This window comes from Hipposideros armiger, unplaced genomic scaffold (genome assembly GCF_001890085.2).
Source record: "Hipposideros armiger isolate ML-2016 unplaced genomic scaffold, ASM189008v1 scaffold_34, whole genome shotgun sequence".
NCBI lineage: Eukaryota > Metazoa > Chordata > Mammalia > Chiroptera > Hipposideridae > Hipposideros > Hipposideros armiger.
The window spans coordinates 2394789-2416821 of record NW_017731384.1 but is presented as its reverse complement, the minus strand read 5'-3'; the positions used below and the strand labels follow the sequence as shown (position 1 = coordinate 2416821).

Genomic DNA, 22033 nt, shown 5'->3' with positions numbered 1-22033 from the left:
GGCAGCCCAGCTCCAGGTTGAGCTGTTGTTCAGCATCTTAGCTGTAGAGGGCAGTGTCACTGGCCCTCATATGCGGGATCCGAACTGGGATCCCAAGCCAGTTCTTAACCAACGAGCCACTTGGCCGGCCCTTATGTAGCTATTTAAAGCCATGTGTAAAAGACTTTATTGACTAGGGAAATGCTTACAAGAACAGTTAACATTTAGGGAATGCTTGCTCTGCACCAGGGACCATGCTCAGTGCTTTACGTACATTGTTTTATTCCATCTCTGAACAGTCTTTTGCCATTCCCATTTCATAGACCAAGAAACAGGCTTGGGGTGAATAATTTGCCTGAGGGTCAGACTCCTTATCAACTTGGTAGAACTGAAGCCAGAGGCCTTGCTGGTACTTCACTGTGTAACCCTGAGTATCAAAACAGACATACATATGGTGTTATTCATTTTATAAAAATGAATTTTCTGTGCTTTAGTTTTCAGTGGATAAGATGTGGGGGGTGGGCTAGTGCATTTTTATATTCTGAAGGCAATGATTTTATTTTAAAGATTAATGTGCATTTACATGAAAGTTTTCTAGATTACAAAAGTATTTGGAAATACCTCCAAGTAGAAAATAAAAACTATTGATAAGGCTGATAATTACTGATATTAGAGAAAACTAGCATTAATGCTCCCCCCCCCACTTTGTTTTTGCCTCGTGTGTATATGGATATGAACATTATTGAAGTACTTAACTGCAAAACTGGTCTCCGAAAAGTTTTTACTAATTCTCTTCCAACCATTAGTGTAATAGAGGGTTTGTTTCAACATGCCCTCTTCGGCATCACACATACTTTAATGATGGAATTGATGACTGAAATTGTTTTATTGATTTGTTTTCCAATTCTCTGTTGTTTTTAGTAAGTTGAGCTTTTTTGTTTGTTTATTGGCCATTTGAATTTTTGGGTGAATTGCCTGTTCATATACTTGGGGAGTATCTATGGATGATGCCTTCCTACATTTGACCATTAAAGATCTTTTTTTTAAAAAAGTTCAAAAGGACAGTTTATTAGAAGAAAAAAAGACATTTCAAAGAAGCAGAAGCAGGCCCGAACAGTAGAGAATGGCTCAGGGCCATTATTAGAATAGAAAATACATTCCAAAGAGTTTGGAGCAGGGCAAGCAAAGGAAGCTCAAAAGGCCTGACCATTAAAGATCTTAAGAAAAACTATTGGAAAGTCCCTATACGAGGAAGTTTCACTCTGCCGGTTGGAATGCATTCTTCTTACAGGGGTGAATTAGTGGTCTGTGGTTAACACTTGATTTCTTAACCACTTGGAATTTATTTGGCTTTAAAGTTTAACTTTAAAATTCAGGAATGAATGGCGAAAGGTACATCGGATCTCTCTACTACTTTTGCAGCTTCCTGAAAGTCTAATTATTTCAAAATAAAGATTAAGAAATTCAAGGAATGGTAAAACTTTGGCTTCCTCCTGTTACTACCTGTAACCCGGCTTCATAATTCTGGTGGAGCCAGTGGGAGGCAGGAGGAAGCCATAGATGACAACAGATCCAAAGCCAAACATTGGTTAGGAATGCTGTTTTTTTGTTGTTGCTGTTTTTAATTTGGAAAATTTTCAAACTTTAAAATGGTTGTAAAAATAAAAACTGAACAAGGAACATCTTACACACTCTTTCCCAAATCCACCTGTTAACATTTGACCCCTTGAGCATCACCTTTTGAAATGTACTATTTTGTGACCACAGCCACTACCTTCTTCTCATCCTCCTTCTGGACTTTCAGCACCATAGTCTTCTAGGTTCCAGGCATTCCCTCACCTGAAACCAAATACTTACCCCTCGTTTTCAAACTTCTCAGGAACCTACAGTAGTTCTGGTTCTTAAGATTTCAGTATATATATGTAAACTCGCACACTTAGCCTTTAAAGGTTTTAAACTAAAACTGGATTCCCAGCCCCTAAACTCAAATATTGATCTTCCTCCTGCACCCCCTGTGCAATCCCTCTGCTGTAGCTAAATTGTGTAGCGACACTCTTGTTCTGATTTGACTGACTTGTTCCCATCTCAGCGCCTTTCCATGTGCTGATGTTTCATATCTGCAATATTCTTTTCTCCACATCGCTTCCTCCTAAGTCACATATGAGTACATGGCTTTTCTGCTAAAATAATAATTATTCCCAGGCTTCTTTACTTGATTAGCACCATCTGATTTGGGCTTACCTGTCCTAAGTTTTCATTACCTTAGAGGTTTCTTGCTTTTATATTGATGTCGTTATACGTACAATGTCCATCTGTTGTCTCCTTGAGTTGCCCCCGGTGGATGGCACCGATGTTATCTTTTATAAACCTCCATAGGCTTGTGCGATTGCGCTGAAGCATGACCTGGTTTTAAATGAGTTACTGTGAATTGAATGTGGGTTTCATTATTAGAACCATCTAGCAATCTATAAAGCAAAATTCTAATCGTGTTGCTGCTTTTTCCTTCAGGGATGTAGCAGTCTTCCCAAGTGAGTCTTCCTCATGGCAGCTCAAAGCTGGAGCTGTGGCTGAAGGGGTTGGACCTGTGGTTTACTGGTGGCTTAGACCCTGTGTGGTGTGTTTGCAGTACACACCCCTGCTGAGTTGTGAGGCGAGTCTGGGAACCTAATAACTAATGGGAAAGAGTTTTGCGTTTCTAACAATCAAGATCTAAGCACCTTGGGAGGGTTGCCTGTACTGAAGTACTTTCTTTTTTCTCTCTCTCTCTTTTTTTTTTAGATGAAACTAAGGCTAGAACTAGTTCATTATCTACAATGTCAATATTGATTTTTGTTTACAAGGTGGAGTATTAACAGATTAGAATGGCTGCCGGCAAGTCTCAGCGGCTTCATTGAATTTAAATGAATCAAGGGGTAGCTGTTAAGATGTGCTTGAGATTTTTAGACTAAATCTGACCTTCCTACCATGGTTGACCAGATTCACTGTTTCCTCTGCAGCATCAAGGTGGGAAAATGTCTTCTAAGGCCGCTTCCCTACTTTTTATAAAACAAAATCCCATTTTAAAGTGCACAGATAAGAGGCATTTAGACATCCTCTGCAATGCAATGCAGACTTGCCTCTTTTCCTCTGCCAGGAGAAGTTTTTGAATGAGAACCATTGACCGACACAAGTGATGCTAACAGATGGTACTCATACATCGTATGTCCAAGTGCAAGCTTGTTCAGAGGCAGCAAATATTTAACAGGCTGAATGTTACAAAGACAAAGAATTTTAATAATGCTCTTGAAGGATTTGCGATGCGCCTGAGAAATGAGGCATATTCTAAACCAGGCTTGCCTCGTAATGATGCTATATTACTGTACTGTCTATGTGGAGACTACAGGCATACCCTGTAGATACTGCAGGTTCAGTTCCAGACTACTGTAATAAAGCAAGTATCACAATGAAGTGAGTCATAATCTTTGCTGGTGGAGGGTCTTGCCTTCAGTTTGTAAAAAACACAACACCTGTGAAGTACAATAAAGCAAAGTGCAATAAAACAAGGTATGCCTGTAGTTCAGTCTTCAATCAAAATTGCTTCCTTCCCTCCTCGTTTTCCTTCCTCCAGCACTTCCTCTAATCTAGTATATGAATTAGAAATTAATAATGATAATAATCATGGCCACATTACTATTTGTCTGTTCTAATGTTGGAGGACCAATTGGTAGAGTCAGTGCTAAGTGAGTGGCTTAGAAGGAACTGTTTTCTCTTTTTTTTTTTAAAGATTTTTTCATTGGGGAATTTGGGGATGGGAACAGTTTTTGGGGAATGGGGGAAAGGGAACAGACAAGTTGCTATCCTTTTGTTCTTCAGTCTAGTTGTGGAGGACGTTGCTTCACTGGCCCAAGTTGGCACCATCATTGCGCTCTTCCCGGGAGAGGCAGATCAGTCGCCGGCTTCTAGACAGCCGCTCACAATGGCTGTTGGCCGCTCACGCTGGCTGCTGGCTACACATGGTAGCCCATGGCAACCCACTGCAGCAGGGGCTGCAGCCTACGCCGTCGCCGGCGACTCATGGCAGCCCAGCTCCAGGTTGAGCTGTTGTTCAGCATCTTAGCTGTAGAGGGCAGTGTCACTGGCCCTCATATGTGGGATCCGAACCGGGGCCCTCTGGCGTCCCAAGCCAGCTCTTAACCATCGCACCACTCGGCTGGCCCTATTTTCTCTTTTTCTGGCTCTGTAGGACTCCAGGATTGAATTGTTTCAAATACAACTGGAGATAGGAAGGGCAGTTATTAATAGAAAATTAGCCCCCCCCCAAAAAAAACCCCACCAGATTCAGAGGCTATTATATCTGAGTTAATAAATACCAACATTGAGTCTTGAAATAGGTCTTCATTTTTCATTGTACAGTATGATTGATTGTTGATTTTTTTTCATGGCATAATCAATGATGATAACCTTTTTGAGTGACTAGAAATGTAATAAATTTCATGGATGTTTGGTATTCTAACTCTGACTCTACTGAGGTCGCCAGCCTCACTGGCGCTCATGACAGGGAGAGCAGTTGGCTACTGGCTTCCTGTTCGAGGTCTTGGTTTTTTATGAGTTCAGGTGAAATGGGAGCCATTGATTTGTTCCTTGTCTTTAGACTTGATAGAACAGATCCTGCATAAATGCTGGGGGGAGAAACCCTTATAGAAGTTTTCTCAATCTTAGTGAAAGCAACGAATGCCTTTACAAGGCATAGTAACTTTAATGGGGAATCATAGTCAAGACCTTGCGACAGACCCATCAGCAGGACAGTGTGAGATCTCATGCTTTGCAGAAACATAACTGACTACATCTAAGGTTCAGAGAGCATTTGGCTCCAAATAGCATTTTCCCCCATAAAAGTATGGGAACATCAGTACATGTGCATTTATTATTTTAGAATGTAAGTAACCACATGGTATGATAAACACCAAAGAACAATGTGAGCTTTTTGAATAGAATTATTTTAGTTGCATTATAAGTAATTCAAAGTATTATATTCTTTTTTTTAAAGATTTTATTGTGGAATTGGGGGAGGGGAACAGACAAGTTGCTGTCCTTTTGTTCTTCAGTCTAGTTATGGAGGAGTGGCTTCACTGGCCCATGTTAATATTATCATTGTGCTCTTCCTGGGTGAGGCAGTTGCTCGCCGGCCATTGGACAGCAGCTCACGGCAGCTCATGAAAGGTCAGGTCCACTGCCAGCCAGCCCCACTGCAGCCTATGCTGTCTCCAGCAGCAACTCACGGCAGCCCAGCTCCAGGTCGAGCTGTCGTTCACCATCTTAGCTGTAGAGGGTGCAGCGTCACTGGCCTGCATGTGAGATCCAAACTGGGGCCCTGCTGCTCAGAGCTGATGTCCTAAGCCAACTCCTAACCAATGCACCACTCGGCTGGCCCAAAGTATTATTTCATTGTAAAGTTTTGAATGGTGAAATTTTGAAAACCTTTTTTTTTTTTTTTTTTAAGATTTTTATTGGGGAATTGGGGGAAGGGGAACAGACAAGTTGCTGTTGTTTTGTTCTTCAGTCTAGTTGTGGAGGACGTTGCTTCACTGGCCCAAGTTGGCACCATCATTGCGCTCTTCCTGGGTGAGGCAGATCAGTCGCCGGCTTCTGGACGGCCGTTCACTGCGGCTGCTGGCCGCTCACGCTGGCTGCTGGCTACACACGGTAGCCCATGGCAACCCACTGCAGCAGGGGCTGCAGCCTACACCGTCTCCAGCGACTCATGGCAGCCCAGCTCCAGGTTGAGCTGTTGTTCAGCATCTTAGCTGTAGAGGGCAATGTCACTGGCCCTCATATGTGGGATCCGAACCAGGGCCCTCTGGCGTCCCAAGCCAGTTCTTAACCATCGCGCCACTCGGCCGGCCCTGAAAACCTTTATTTTTAAGGTAAAATATTCATACCATAAACTTACCATCTTAACAATTTTTAAGTGTACAATTCAGTAGTGTTAAGTACATCCACATTGTTATGTGACCAATATCCAGAACTTTTTCATCATACAAAACTAAAAGTCTGTAGCCATTAAAAAACAACTCTCTGCTTCCCACTCCCCCCAGCCCCTGGTAACCACCATTCTTTCTGTTTATATGAATTTGAATACTTAGATACCTCATATGAGTGGAATGACAGTGTTTGTCTTTTTGTGACTGGCTTGTTTCACTTAGCATGATGTCCTCAAGGTTCTCAAATCTAAGTGAGGACTGGTTTGCTTCTAGTTCACTTATAACCGAGTAGTTGCAGCCCTTTGGGGTCGCAGCTCATTGTGAAAGAGTCTCCAGCTAGTGCTCTGCCTCAGCCAGCCCTGGACTTTTATTTCTGCTCAGGAGATCATTAAAATGAAAGTTCCACATTGCCAGAATCACCCAGTGTTTTGAGGGCAGGAGTTACTTCTCTAGAGCTCATGTCTCTGAGTTCCTATTAGTTTTGGCCTTGTTATTCCTTATTCAGTTGTTGAAGCTTCAGTGCTTTTCAGTTTTGTTTTTTTAAATATTGTATTTATTGTTAGTAGTTTTCATCAGAATGGTGGGCCAGATCATGGAGCCTGCCTTCCTAAACACTAGACCTCCACTTGTCAGCGTTGCCTCTGCCTCGCCCATCCATTCGGGGTTAATGTTTAGCACCACTGTAATCATGACCATATCAGACTTTTGCTTAAACGTATCTCTGGCAGGAAGTCACCCTGTGTGATCATGTGAGGTACAGGCTCTCCCCTTACAGGACTCAAAACCAAGGTTAAAACCTAAGGTCTAATGGTCTGCTGGTGGCTTTGCAAGAAGGAGACCTATTGGGAAGGAAATTTCCTTTTCTGGAATTTCAGTTCTTGAGGGCTTGAGATAGGGTTGTCTTTTTTGAGACTGGTTATAATTGAGTTTGGATCATAGAAGGCAGGAGACTAGTTACTTTTTCATGATGCTAGACTGTCAGATGGATAATGAGAGTCTTCTCAGTGCAGCTGGTCATATTGCTGATTATGGAGAACCGAACTCTTAACTTCTGGGAGAGCTGTCCGTGAAGGAACACAGAGGGTGGGTACCCAGGCCAGGACAAAGCAATAATAAAGAATGTGCATGACATGCTTGAGGAGGCAGCTTGCTGTGGTGGGAAAGGCATCAGGACATGGGTGTCAAAAGTGCCCCTCCCCCAGTCAGTGATGTGGCCCTGGACACACCATGAAATCTTCCTGGCAACAGCCAGGTGCTCTTTTTTCTTGACCTTGGCTTTCTTGCAAGGCTGTGATTGTGGGAGGGTCCTTTTGCTGGCCCCAGCAGCCAGCCATTGGGGACAGAGAGGAGGGGGCTTGGAGTTGTCCCAGGAGGAAGAGGAGAGAGTGCGTGATGAGTTGTCTAGAACCCAAATCATGGGCTCTGGTTCCAGTACACTCAACTATCCAGCAGTTTTGGTATTAGAAGCAGCCGTTGTGTATCTAGTCTAATCCTCTCATTTTGCAGATGAGCGAACAGGGCCCTGAGATTTTCTTGTATTTAAAAAGTGGTAGTGCTGCTCTAGCTTCACAGGGCAGGTTTTAGTAAAAAAGCCAGAGAAGTGGAGCCAGGCTCTGTCACTGTAGATTTGGGAGAGTTCACTCTGAATCTCTGAAGCTGATGCCTGAGCTGTGGAGAAGGACATGAGTGGTGGTGAGCCAGACTGCCTGCCCTAGCCGGCTACCTGCCACCCAGCTCTCCATGGGGTCAGCTCGCCATTGTTGGCTGACACAGGCCTTGAGACAGTCTGGTCAGAGATCATCAGAGGTCCCTTTAGCTTGACTGTGTAGAGGTTTGGGCAAGTAGGCCCCTTTCCTGAAAGGGCAGGTGCCAGCTCACTGTCCCCTGGGGCCTTGCTTGGCTGCCCAGGTCACAGGCTCTGGGGTACACTGCCGTTTTCACCCTTTGGCCCTGGACTGGACCTGATGTTATCTGAGGATTCCCAGGCCATCCCACCCTCAACTACAGTTGGGCCTCTCCACGCTTGCCTTGCTCCCCAAAGGACCAATTCATCCTGTTCAAACCACCAATTATGCCATCTGTATTTTCACCTGTGCCCACCTCTACCTGAAGCAGCCTCAGAACAGCAGAGCCTTACAGATCACCCTTTATAATATTAAAGCAATTTGGCGCTTATTTTCCAGCCTACTGAGAATTATCAAGTACCAAACTTTCTTTTTAAATTACCCTTATAAAACTAGGTGACAGTTAAATGAAAAAATATGTGTTGCACTTGGTATTTTTCTTCTTACTAAGCCTGCAAACCTGTTGGCTTAATTAAACATTACAGGGAAGGATTGGCCTGTGCTGGAGGCTGTGTCTTTCTAGCTTCCCCCAGCACTCACTGTGAAGCTGTTGGAGTCCCCTCCTCCAGCAGCTGCCAGCTCCTGGATTTAAATTGCTTTGTCTGATCGATAGAGATGGTTCTCTTTTCCTGGACTCAGTGGGGATAGGAGAGCCTGAGGGTCATGAGTAAGCGTGGGCAATAATCTCTTGGAAAGTTTTTATGAAAGTAATTTTTCTGAAGCATTGATACGGAGAACGTGCAGTTTCAGATGTGCCCTTGTTGTGGTTGGGCCCTTAAACCGTAGTTCTTCTCAGTTAGATTATTTCCCGTTTCTAGTCATTCAGGATTACTGTTTCCTGCCCTCTGTTTACCTTTTCTTTTGTTAATAGTATCAGTTGAAGCATTTTGAACATGAATATTTGGCAGAAGACTTAAATGTAGTTCTTCAAATCAAAGAAACAAGCAAACACAGTAATGTTGACTGTCTGTGGTAGATTACTTATCTAAGTGTATTATGTGGGGTTGTGAACAACCATCTGTGAACATAAACATGTAGGGTTTTAGCTTTGGAAAGGACTCTTGATCCCCCATTTGAAGGATGAAGATTTCTGACACCCAGAGATCTTGGCTTGTTCAAGTTCCCACAGAGTCAGCTGGCAAAGGAGCCAGTACCAGAGCCATTTCCTGGTCCCAAGGCTGCACTTTCCAGCCTCCCATGATGCCTCTCTTATACTGATGGTCTCCCACTGCTCCCTAATACCCACCCTCTGTCCCGGAGGTAGAAAATAGTCCCATGTGGCAGGACACCATGCTCACACTCATCTTCATGCTGTTGACCCTTCTTTCTAATCATGCCCATTTCGCCACCACTTACCATCAAAATGCCTGAAGTCCACTCAAGTGTATTTCAGCTCTTTGGACAGGGTCTCTTTCCAGGTTGCGGTGTTAACTTCAGTCTTTTAGGGCCTGTTACGAGGCCCGATGTCCAGTCAATGGGCCTTAAGTGAATAGGGAGAGAGGTTATATACTAGATGTCACAAGGGTGTCTCTTGTTTTGCTGCCCAGCTTTTCAGGTGTCTGTCTTCTCTCCAGTAAGCTGCTTAGCTCCAGAAGAGCAGAAAGCACACCTTCCTTGTCTCTCACCATAACCCTTAGCAGAGTTCTCAGTTGGTGGTGGGTTACAGCATTGATACTTCATTCTCCTGCCGTAGGAATCTTGGATTCAGTTTAAAACGTAACTTTGCTGTATCCTGAAGCCTCAGAACAAAGCCATGTCTTCATGGCTGCCTAAATACTCTGGCCTTATGGTACCTTCCATTTGGGGAATAAAGAAGCCGACAGGCCATAGTAATCAGTTAAGAGATTTCTCTCCCCACTGTTGAGTACTTTGCTACTTACTTGCAGTGGCAAGATACTGTGAGTGTCGGTGGGAGATGTGAGCCAAATAATTGTTAGGATTGCTGTGAAAATTGCAATGGAAACAATAACCCTCCTGGGTTAGCTTTTTATAGCCAGAAAGCCACTGGTGGAATTTTTGTTCCAAGAGTCTCAAAATCACCAGGATGCTGCCTTTTATCCCGTTGGACTTCAGAAGTAGTGCTGGTAACATCTATCGTGCACGTATTTCAAGCCTTGAAATATAGAATTGCTGATAGAAATGAGCCACTTAAGAGGGAGGAAATGATTACTCAGATGTTGTGAAGTAAGACAGATTGTGTGGCATTTTTAGGACTGGTTTGTAGTTTGCTCGTAAAACAGAATGCCTAACTGGAATGTATCTGGTGAAAATTAAACCATTAAACCTGCTCAAGTGAAAGACGGTGGCCATCTGCCAAGTAAAAGCATAATCACCGTTTAAAAGTGAGTTTTGTCTGTGCTCCTTTCTGCACATGACAGTGTCTCCTGTGGAAAAACCACCTTCTGACTCCTGGTTTCCTTGCTTTTTTCACAGAGCCTAAGCCCTTGTGAAGCCGGCAATGACAAGTCTGAATGGTCGCCATGCCGAAAAAAGCATTGACATGCCAAAACCATCAGCCCCCAGAGTGCACGTGCAGAGGTCCGTGTCCCGAGACACTATTGCCATCCACTTCTCGGCATCTGGGGAGGAGGAGGAGGAAGAGGAGGAGGAGTTCAGGGAGTACCTTGAGGAGGGGCTGGACGACCGAAGCATCGTAACAGGGCTCGAAGCCAAGGAAGACCTCTACTTTGAACCTCGGGGCAGCCATGACCCTGCTGGCCCTGAGGCCCAGCCCATCCTGGCAGATGGACTGTCCGGCTCCCCTGCCATTTTGCCCGTCTCCGAGAACACTGTAAAGCTGTTGGAGTCCCCTCCTCCGGCAGCGCAAGTATTAAGTACAGTGCCACTGGCTCTGTCCCCGGGGTCGTCTTCATCAGGGCCCTTAGCTAGCTCTCCCAGTGTGTCGTCCCTGTCTGAGCAGAAAACCAGTTCTTCCTCCCCATTGTCCTCTCCCTCCAAGTCTCCTGTCCTCTCATCCAGTGCCTCATCCTCCACCCTTTCCAGCGCAAAACCTTTCATGAGCCTTGTGAAGTCCCTGTCGATTGAGGTGGAGCCAAAAGAACCCCCACACCCCTCAAGGCACAGGCACTTGATGAAGACGTTAGTCAAGTCTCTGTCCACAGACACCTCCAGGCAGGAGTCAGATGCTGTGTCCTACAAACCACCTGACTCCAAGCTGAATTTACACCTGTTCAAGCAGTTCACACAGCCACGAAACACAGGTGGAGATTCCAAAACCGCACCTTCTTCCCCACTGACTTCTCCCTCTGACACGCGCTCCTTTTTTAAAGTGCCCGAAATGGAGGCTAAAATCGAAGACACTAAGCGACGCCTTTCAGAAGTCATATACGAGCCTCTTCAGCTCCTTAGCAAAATTATGGGGGAAGAAAGCGGCAGCCATAGGCCCAAAGCCTTATCTTCAAGTGCTTCAGAACTCTCCAACCTGTCCAGCTTGAACGGCCACTTGGAAAGCAATAACAACTACAGCATCAAGGAAGAGGAGTGTGATTCCGAGGGGGATGGTGACGGAAGTGAACCCAGCATCCCCAAAAGTGACCATCCAAAGTCCACTGAGGAGCCCGTAAGAGAGGCGGAACTGAAAAGTTCCCAGGTGAGCAGTCTGAAGGAGTTGGGCCTCAAGACAAGTTCTCTTGTCCTTGAGAAATGTTCTTTGTCTGCCTTAGCGAGCAAAGAAGATGAAGAGTTTTGTGAACTGTACACTGAGGAATTTGATTTGGAAATGGAGGGGGAAACTAAAGTTGAAAAGCTCCTAGATATGCCTCTCAAGCCAGACGTGCTGGCGGACGATGGTCCCGCTCTTGACAGTGACGACGAGGTGAACTCATCCATGCAGCACCCGGAGTTACCATTGAAGACGCTGGGCTTCTTTATACTGTGTGTCTATGCGTACCTCATCCTCCCCCTCCCCCATTATGTGAATGGACTCTTTCTGGGAATCGGCCTGGGATTCATGACTGCAGTGTGCATGATTTGGTTTTTTATACCACCAAGTGCTCATAAATATCACAGACTACATAAAAATCAACAACCCTGGAACACAAGACCTCTGGATATCAAAGAACCGGAAATACTAAAGGTAAGCCTCTCCTCAGCAGCTGGCTAGCACGCATTCTCTTACATACAGCCTTGTTTTCGGTTTGACTCATTTTTTTAGTTCATTGTTACAGGTTTTTGCATAAGCAGTGTTTCTAAGACTTTGGGATCCCTTCATTCTCCAGGCACCCTAGTAAACCTCATTCTAATTCAAGTTTTGCTGATGCACCAAGTAGTTTTTCAAGGCTCTCCATGGTGCTAAGAGTAACATTTACATCCATTTCCTATGTCAGTCTCTGTCTAAACTTTCCAGGAATTTGCTACTTGTGAGGATTCATTATAGCTGACTCTGTTGGGATTAAATATGAGTATTCTTGAGACCCTGGAGGAGGGTTAAATACTGGAAGGCGAGAGAAGGAAAGGAGGAAGAGAAGGCCAATTAATGTCAGCGATTGGCACTGCTGGCTCTCCTCTTTCCTCTGTGCACAGCAGGACCTGGCTGGAGAAAGACATCACCTTTCAGAGCATATCTGGTCTCAGGATCTGGGCCTCCTGCAGGATACCGTGAGGTACAGGAAGAAAATATTAGAACTCGTATTTATATTTAGTTTTGCATATCCAAAACATTTCTGGCTCTTGTGCATGTTTAATAATATGCACAATATAAAAGTACAGTTGTAGGTTATATAGTTCTTAAATCAAAGGCACATACACACACACACATATTAATATATATATTAATTATAGTAAAATACACATACATTTTACCATCTTAACCATTTTCAAGTATACAGGTCAGTGGTATTAAATACATTCATATTTTTGTACAACCATCACCACCATCCATCCCGTTACTCAGTTTGGCTTGTAAAATTGAAACTATGTACCCATTAAAGAATAACTCCTCATTCTTTTCTCCCCAGCTCCTAACAACTACTGTTCTACTTTGATTTTTTAAAAATCTTGAATACTCTTGAGTACTTCATATAAGTGGGATCATACAGTATTTGTCCTTTTGTGACTGGCTTATTTCACTTAGCATAATGTCCTCAAGGTTCATCCATGTTGTAGCATATTGCAGAATTTCCTTTTTAAGGTTGAATAATATTCTGTTGTTCGTATACCACATTTCGCTTATGCATTCACCTGTAAATGAACACTTGGGTTGCTTCCATGTTTTAGCTATGGTGAATAATGCTGCTATGAACATAAATGAACAAACACTCCTTCGAGACCCTGCTTTCAGTTCTTTTGGATATATATTCAGAAATGGGATTGCTGGATCATATGGTAATTCTATTTTTAGTTTTTTGAGGAACGGCTATAGTGTTTTCAGTAGCAGCTACATAATTTATCAGCAGTGCATCACGGTTCCAGTCCTCCACCTCCACATCCTTGCCAATACTTGATAGTTCAAAGCCTGTTTGGTTTCTCTGTTAATAGGTTTTCCTCCTCACCGTTTAAGTAAGAATGCTCAAAAAATGACACATGATACCTTTTTATTGCAAAAAACAAAAACAAGGGGAAGAACTCTCAGGGTCCAAAATATTGTTTTGTTATTTAATTTCATAAACTTTTTGCCTTATTCAAAAGAAATACATGGTCAATGTTTAAAAACCTGGGAAACCCAAAGAGAAAATTATTGTTTATCACACTAGTTGAAGAAAATTATAGTTAATGATTTGGTATATATCCTCCTTTTTTTTTTTAAATTTCTACAAGTATATGCATCACACACATGCATACTCATGTACTCCCTTTGTTTTGATTTAATGGGATCATATATTTTGCAGTCTGACCTTTTTACTTTCTTTCACGTGGCCATATGTTATGCCACTGTTTCTTTTTAAAGACAAGCTGGTGCTGCATCTTGAGGATGTGACACACTTAAGCTTAGTATTAATGTATGAAGTGGAGCAAAAGTGACTCATTATGCATGGTTGCTAAGCTTTTTCGATAGGGTGGTGCTGTGACTACTTAAATGACATGCCCTCTGAGTAAGTTACTGATAACTTTAGCAAAGAAAAATGGTACTTATATTTAACTCCAGTGCCTAATGACTGACTGTAGCATTCAGTTTAAACTGGTTTGAGCACTTAATTGTCTGGGAAGATTTTAAAATCTTAACTGTTGACTCCAATCACTGATATATGTCAAGAGTTTCCTGACTACACAGAGGATGCCAAAGGAATGGGATTTTAATGTTATGGGTAGTCCAGTGGCTTTGATCTGATTATTGAAACGGGCAGCACTATGAGGGGCTAAGTGTTGGGTACATTGTCTCATTTAATCCTTATCACAACCCTTTTCAGTTAGGATATGTGCTTATGAGGAAATGGAGGTACAGAGAGATTAAGTTACTTGCCCAACGTCACACAGCTAGTGAGTGGTAGAGCCATGCAGGACTATTTCTTTTAAGGAAGGTGTTTTGCTCTCAGTGCTTGGATAAATAAATGTATCTGAGTTTTCCTTGTAGAGAACAAGTACTTCAGTGCTGTAATGGACTGACACTTGTAATCCAAGCAAATTGTCTCGGGCTGCCTTATGAGTATTCTTCCTGATTGAAGTTTGGAGTTCCGATTGATCATTTTGCCAGTTCTTTTTCATTCTTAGCCTTCATTTGTTTAGAATGGCCTTATTACTAATAAGGAAAAGGACATTTTAGCCTGAGGTATTTTGTTTGGTGTGCAGGGCTGTTTTTACAAACCCGGCCAAACATACTCTTCAGTTTTAAAAGGATCACTACTATAGATTAGAAGGTAGGTTGTATGTTGCAAACCAAAGGTTTCAAATGCAAATGTTCTTTGGTCTTAATTTTACTAAGTAGGAGATCATGCTCTTGGGAACCATATTAAACATATAACACTTTAAAACATTTAGCAGTGTCGGGCCGGCCGAGTGGTGCGATGGTTAAGAACTCGCTTGGGACGCCAGAGGGCCCCGGTTCGGATCCCACATATGAGGGCCAGTGACACTGCCCTCTACAGCTAAGATGCTGAACAACAGCTCAACCTGGAGCTGGGCTGCCGTGAGTCGCCGGCGACAGCGTAGGCTGCAGCCCCTGTGGCAGTGGGTTGCCATGGGCTACCGTCTGTAGCCAGCAGCCAGCGTGAGCGGCCAGCAGCCAGCGTGAGCGGCCAGCAGCCACAGTGAGCGGCCGTCCAGAAGCCGGCGACTGATCTGCCTCACCCTGGAAGAGCGCAATGATGGTGCCAACTTGGGCCAGTGAAGCAACGTCCTCCACAACTAGACTGAAGAACAAAACAACAGCAACTTGTCTGTTCCCCTTCCCCCAATTCCCCAGCACTGTTCCCATCCCCCCAATTCCCCAATAAAAATCTTAAAAAAAAACACAAAACATTTAGCAGTGTTGACATTTAATTTGGGACCCAAATGTTGTGATATGAAAAGGAAAGTATAGTGGAGTCTAACTTAGAGCAAGTCTGTGAAACTGTTTTTAGGGTGAGTCCAAAGAGCTAGTTTTTGAAAATAGCTTGATTTGGGGGATTAGTCAGCTGTTTGGGGTTATTTTCTGCACATCTGATTCTATTTAGTTGGTATTTATAGAGGATATAATGATGCAGTTCTTTAGGGCAGGTATGGAAACACTTTAAAAAGTTTAAAAAAAAAACACCTAAATTTTGATTTTTGAAAAACTTCACTGACATAGGAGGCTATAAAACCTGCCTGTGATAAAGAACTTGAGTAGAGCAGCATGGTCCCTTGATAGGGATCCTGCACACTCCGTGCCCTAAGCAGACTCTGTCTGGCAGCCCCATGGACCATTCAGGCAGCGAGCTGGGTGCTCCAGGACTATTTTAGGAGACCATGTGTTTTTAAGCCTCTGAACCATATAAGTTCTCGATCCTTGCAGCCAGGACTGAGAGTCTGGTTCCTTTATTGGTTCCATAAATAATTCAAGAAGCATTGCAGTTTTCCTTGATGTGACTTCACATGATGAAGAAAGAGAGGAAAATAGTAAGCGTTTTCTGTACTTTATCTGGGTGATTTTATTATTCCATCCATATTGCAGACATTTGTATTTTGAAATGACCCTGCAACTAGTGATGAGTATGTGGGATGGTGAACCAGAAAGATCAATTTGCAGCCAAATAGTAGCAGTTCTCAAAGACTGGTGTGCAATTAGCTGATTAGGCCTCATGGTACTCTATCTCCCACTCTGAATGCCACCCATCAGCAGTTGTACTGTCTGGAATAGAAGTGGTCAAAGACCTGTCACAAAGTCCATAGAATAACTCTTAGAGCTTCCTCCAAAGCCTGCTTGTTCTCAGTGTTTGGGAATTCATAGATGATGTGAAGAGGCAAATAGGAAAAAGGTTGCCACAGGCATTCGACACAAAGTGACATGTGAATGTGTGAAAGTCGGGGAAGACTGAAATATTAGGAGAAGCTAACATGACTGAAAGCATAGCCGTCTGAGGCAGTTAACTGAAGGCAGAACCTTGTGTGTGCCCCAGAGTCCAAGGGCATCACTGCAAGCAAAACTGGGTGCTAACCTTCTAGGGGTTTTATTTTCGGTGACTAGCTAGACACTCTGGGCTGGGGACCCTGGAAAGAGTGTATTTGGGCATGGGGAAAATGAGGCTTTGAGAGTCAGCATACTGCACTTGGGATGTTTGGTTTTGCTGAGCATTCTTAGGCAACTTGGCTGTTCCTTCTCCAAGAATGTACTTGTCACTTGACCAGGAATATACTTAATTCAGTGCCATTCCTGCACACTAATGTTTCCATATGTCTATAATGAGAAGCTTCCCGAAGATTTCATAAGGTTCCTGGATTTGTGTTTGAGCGTATGACTCATGCAGTTTTGAATTATGTTCTTGAGTAAATTCTTTATCTCAGGCTTAGAAACCACCCGCAGAACACAGTGGTAGGGTGTCAGTTTCCAGAGCGACGATCTCTCTCTTTTTAAAAGCTGTGGCTTAGAAGCTTGCCTGAAATTACATTTACCCCGTTGCAAGGAGACTAGAAACAAATTGTGGAGAGCCTTTTTTCTCTTAGGTCATGTCACATTTAGATATTTAATAAGAGGGATAGTTTTTTAAATAATTAGATTCCCTAAATACAGACTTTGGTTTTGATATGTGAAAGAAAAAACGTGTAGGGAGAATATTATCAATTTTGAGAAGAAATTATACTTTGTAAATTTAATCTCAACTTCACGCAATTCTTTCTTTTAAGAAATCAGAGTGAGCAAATCTTAAGGAGTGAACAGCCTCATTACATATAGCCAGACAAGACTTGAGTTGATTTTGGCTGGTCTCTTACAACTGTCAGTACAATGAGTACAATAAATAAAAAAGCATTTCTTTCTACATTATAATTACTGAAAATATCCTGCCCCTGTAATGAATCACTTGAGTTTTTATATATGGTTTCTATAAACTTGGCTATTTTCCAGTGCCCTTTATTGCTAGAGAAGTTTACCAGGTGAGATGTTTAAATGCAGGCACACTCAATTTACAGACAGGTACTCCATGTTTTGAAGTTGGTTGGAGAAGTAACTGGGAAATTGCTTCCCGAATTCCATAGGAACAGTTGTTAAGGATGTCGGGTGACCCCAAAATGATTTTTGGAAGATTAACTTCTTATTGTAGAAAATTTCAAGTACACACCAAAGTAGAGAGATGATATAATGAACCCCTGTATACCCAACACCCAGCTTCAGCAATTACCAACATTTTGCCAATTTTCCACTCAACTTATTAACTTATGGCATAGCTGAACTTTCATTCTAGTCTGTCTATATAGATACTAGCGTTTATAGCATTGGTTGCGTAGGAAAATGTATCCTGAATCCTGGATTCCAGCTAGGTTTTCCAAGACTATTGCCTTTGGTTTTGTTCCAGGTATCACCTATACAGGAGGAGAGGCTATGGGCATGGTGGGTCTGAGATTTCTCAAATCATGTTTTTTGGAAGAGTAAGGTAAATTTATTAATCATGAAAAAAAAAATCAGTGCTAGATATCTTTTCACCTCCAAAATTTATGTTTAATGTATACAGAAAGTACTAAATCCATCAAAGACTATTCCTATTATACAATAATTAGCCTTTAAGAAGAGGTTTGCAGTTACCCCCACAGGCTAGGAGATAACAAGCAAGATGGCCCTAGGGCATGAGTTTGTTGGTGTTGGTGCCCGGGTTTCTCTTGTGAACTCTGTTTCATTCTGTTGCTGCTTTTAGTGGTTTCCAAAATGGTTGTTGAAGGCACTATAAAGAAAATATCAAAGTTGCTGTTTGTATGTATTTTTACCCTTTCTATCTAAGAATGTAAATAAGCCTTGCTATTATTTAACATGGGTCACCATATATTGACATTTAGCCAAAATCCTTGGAAATTATCAATATTATTTGAAATATGGATTTACACCCATTGTCATTAATGAGCCTCACCCTAAGAGTGTGTGTGTGTGTGTGTGTGTGTGTGTGTGTGTGTGTGTGTCTGTGTGTGTAGTGCCTAAAGATGTCAGGTGAAGATAGTACAAAACTATCAGAAAGGAAAAACCAAAAATTAGCGAAAAGGCTAATTATTTCATCTTCTCTTTATTTCTATTTTTTGCCTTTTATAAAAGCTGTATTATATTAGAACATGTATGTAATTTTTTAAATGTATGTATTATAGATACATACTCAAAACTTTTTGGGCCGGCCGAGTGGTGCGTTGGTTAAGAGCTGGCTTGGGACGCCAGAGGGCCCCAATTAGGATCCCACATATGAGGGCCAGTGACACTGCCCTCTACAGCTAAGATACTGAACAACAGCTCATCCTGGAGCTGGGCTGCTGTGAGTCGCCAACGACGGTGTAGGCTGCAGTCCCTGTGGCAGTGCACTGTTCCCATCCCCCCAATTCCCCAATAAAAATCTTAAAAAAGAAAACACTTTTTGACTGATAGGACATGTGACCTAAAAAATTTAGAGGCTAATTTATTTGTTTACTAGTCTATTTATCATCTCATAATTTCAGCATTTGTTAATATGGCTTAATGTTTCTCATGTAGTAACATAAGTCAGACTTAATTATTTCAGTGGTTCATCTGAGATCATGTTATGTTTCTTTCTAATTTGAATGCTCGTTATCTCCAACCTCTATTACCGTTTGCCAGTGCATTATAAAAAGTGTTCTATGATGTCAACTGTAATTTAAAAATTAAAAAAATTTTTAAATAAAAAAAATAAATACATGATCCAAAAATAGAAAAATTCTATGGTCACCTGAATTGGAAAGATGCTGCCCCAAAGAATAGGAAAAGCTAGGATAAAGGCCATTTTCCCAGGCACAGTCTGTGGCTGTAGCCCTGACTCCAGTGATTCTAGTAACTCAGCTGTGAAGGTGACCTTGAATCAGACGCTTGGAGGATGTGGATGGTATTGATGCTGGCGCCTCCCTCCCCTAATGGACTTTTTAAAAATTTATTTATTTATTTTTATTTTTTATTTTTTTTTAATTGGGGAATTGGGGGAGGGTAACAGTGTTGGGGAGTTGGGGAGGGGGACCAGCCAATTTGTTGTTCTTCAGTCTTAGTTGTGGAGGGCGCCAGTTGCCATCTGGCTGCCCATCGGCAGCTGGTGGCCTCTAAGCTCAAGGTGCTGTGTTTAATCTTAGTTGCGGGTGGGTGTAGCCACCATCCCATGTGGGAGTCAAACCAGCAGCCTTGTTATTAAGGGCGCATGCTCTTATCCACTGAGCCATCCAGGTGGCAGCTCAGCTCAAGGTGCCAAGTTCAGTTTTAGTTGCGGGCGGGCATAGCCCACCATCGAACAGGCAATCTTGTTGTTAGGAGCACGTGCTCTCACCAGCTGAGCCATCCTACCATCTGTTGGCAGCTCAGTGGCAAGTCAGCTTGGCTTGGGTGCAGCGTCACTGGCCCATGTGGGAATTGAACCAGCGGCCCTGTTGCTCAGAGCTCGCTAACTCTTAAGCTGACTCTTAACCAGCTGAGCCACTCGGCCAGCCCCTCCTTTATTCTTAATGGTATCTTTGAGCAGCCTTTATTTTGAATGTTGACTATTTGATTGAGGCTATCAGTCACAGTGTGAATTTTATATGTCTGTACATTTGTCTTTCATGGAAAACCCAAATTTTGTCTAAAGTTCTGTAAAGTTTAGTAGACTGTTTCTGCCATATTCTCGTAAGTCCATGATCTATGATACCATGTTTTAACTGATGACCCCAGTTCTAAACCATTAATATATCAAAAAGGGTTTAAGCCTGGCAAAGAGAAAATCCTGCTTGTGTTTTAGTTTGGAGGACAAAAGAAAAGTAATCACCTTGTTGTCTGCTTCAGACAACAATTCAGATTTTCAGCAGCAGGGGCCTCAGGCCCTGGCTCTATTCTTTGGTTTAGGATTTGCTCCTTCCCTGAGAGACTAGATGAAGGAATGATGCAGGGAACCTGAGTGACAGGCAGCCTTGAATGTCAGCACAGCCATGTGACAGCAGGGTGTCACCCAGGCACCCTGAGTACTGAACATAGAGAAATGCCCATCGCTTCCTCAGGCCAGAGGGCTGGCGTTTTCTCTGGTCGGCTCAGCAACAAACGGACAGAGAGAGCAGTGCCCGTGACCTCCTGATTGGCACTGTCACTGAAAGTAAGCACAATAGTAGTTCTCCCAGACTTTATTATTTTGCAAAAGTAATTGTAGCTTTTAATCTTTCCAAGTATGAAATGAGTCCCTTTATAGATTGTGGTTTGTACTTTCACCAGACATGGCTTCTAAATACAGCAGAGAATTGAAGAGAAACCCCTGACCTTTTACAAACAGGGTCACAGAACCAGTCTGTGGGCCAGACACCTGCAGCCTGGCTGACTGGGGTCATTGTCCCTCAGCCGCATGCACTGTCTCTATTTTCACAGTTCCAGCTTCAGAAAGAAATGAGGCTTGTCTGAGGCTTTAGTGTGGGTTGAGAGCAACTCTGAGTTTTGCAGTTGAGCTGTTGAAATGCACTGAATTGCTAACTGCATGCTATATCTCTTTACACCCACTCCCGTGTCCCACAACAAAATAAAGTTGGAGAAATATCTTATTTGGTAAGAAATTCAGGGTGAAGAATTTTAGAACAGCTGAGCAGTGGAGGGTTGGCCACTTACAGAGGGAGAAGGCCTTGGAGTTGCCGCATTGCTCTCAAGATTTGATATTTGTTCTTTTAGGTCTGGAAATTCCATTGCAGCTTAACCCAGGGAGTTGGCTAATCCCCAGAGAATATTGGCTGATCAGTGGTCTAAAAAGCAGTTAGGGTTTGCGTTGGGTAATTGCCTTCTGCAAGGGCAGCCTGGTTTCAGGGCAGTAGAGGTACATTAGGGGACAGAATAAAGGGGACTTGAGGAGAGTCTTACCTGACCACCTCTTGGCCTGAGCCTCCCAACGGCCAGTCTGCATCCTGGATGCCTCATAAATGTGGGTTAAGTAGCAGCCCCTGTGAGTCTCTCGAGGTTTCCTATCAAAGCTTGTAGTGTTCTGGAAAGAGCCCTACATGGGAGTCAGGAAACATGGGCTCCAGGCACAACACCTCTCTCCGCTATAGATAAGATGTAGCTAATTCAGTTTCTGTCCTGAAAAGCTTTCACATTTTTTACTTTCACGATTCTTTCTGAGGTTGCTTGTTTTCTTCACCTGTGCTGTTTTGTGCAATTATAACTTAGTTTTCCTCTATGGCAACAGTGACCAAGTCACCTACTTCCTTCAAAGTAACCTCTACAGCTCCCTGTGCCTAGAAGAGTCCACTTCATTCTTTCGCTTGTCTCTACTTAGGCAGCTGGAACTGTACTGACAGGCTGTGAGGCACACCAGCCTGTCCCACTTACCTGTGCTTTACACACAGCTTTTATTTAATCCTCACAGCGACCCTCTGCATTGGGCTGTATTTGTGTATTCAGTTGACAAACATTTGTTACAACTGTGAGTGTCCTGTGGCTTTTGTGGTTAAGTAAACCAGGCAGTTAACAGATACAGCATAGGAGGAAAGTAACCCAGGTGATCGGGGGCAGCTTCCTGAGAGAAGTGTCATCTTTGCCTTGACCTGAAGGATGATGACCAGGTGTTAGCCAGACAGCAGGTGGGTCTGTGCCATAGAGGTGAATTAGAGCCTGGGCCTCGGAGTCACAGGTAGACTTGGTTTAAGTCTCAGATTTGCCACTCTCTACACCACTTTTTTATTTTTTATTTTTATTTATTT

The 22033-nt window shown here is 43.0% G+C and overlaps 1 protein-coding gene across 3 annotated transcripts in view; it reads left to right on the top strand.

The window, feature by feature from the left end:
• Positions 1-22033, top strand: part of TEX2 (testis expressed 2) — a 99831-nt gene that overhangs the window by 30743 nt on the left and 47055 nt on the right. For all 3 annotated transcript variants that reach the window (XM_019637754.1, XM_019637752.1, XM_019637753.1), the window contains exon 2: positions 10217-11879. In XM_019637754.1, coding sequence (XP_019493299.1) covers positions 10242-11879 — 1638 coding nt within the window. In that variant the 5' untranslated portion in view covers positions 10217-10241. The remainder of the gene's footprint in view (positions 1-10216; positions 11880-22033) is intronic.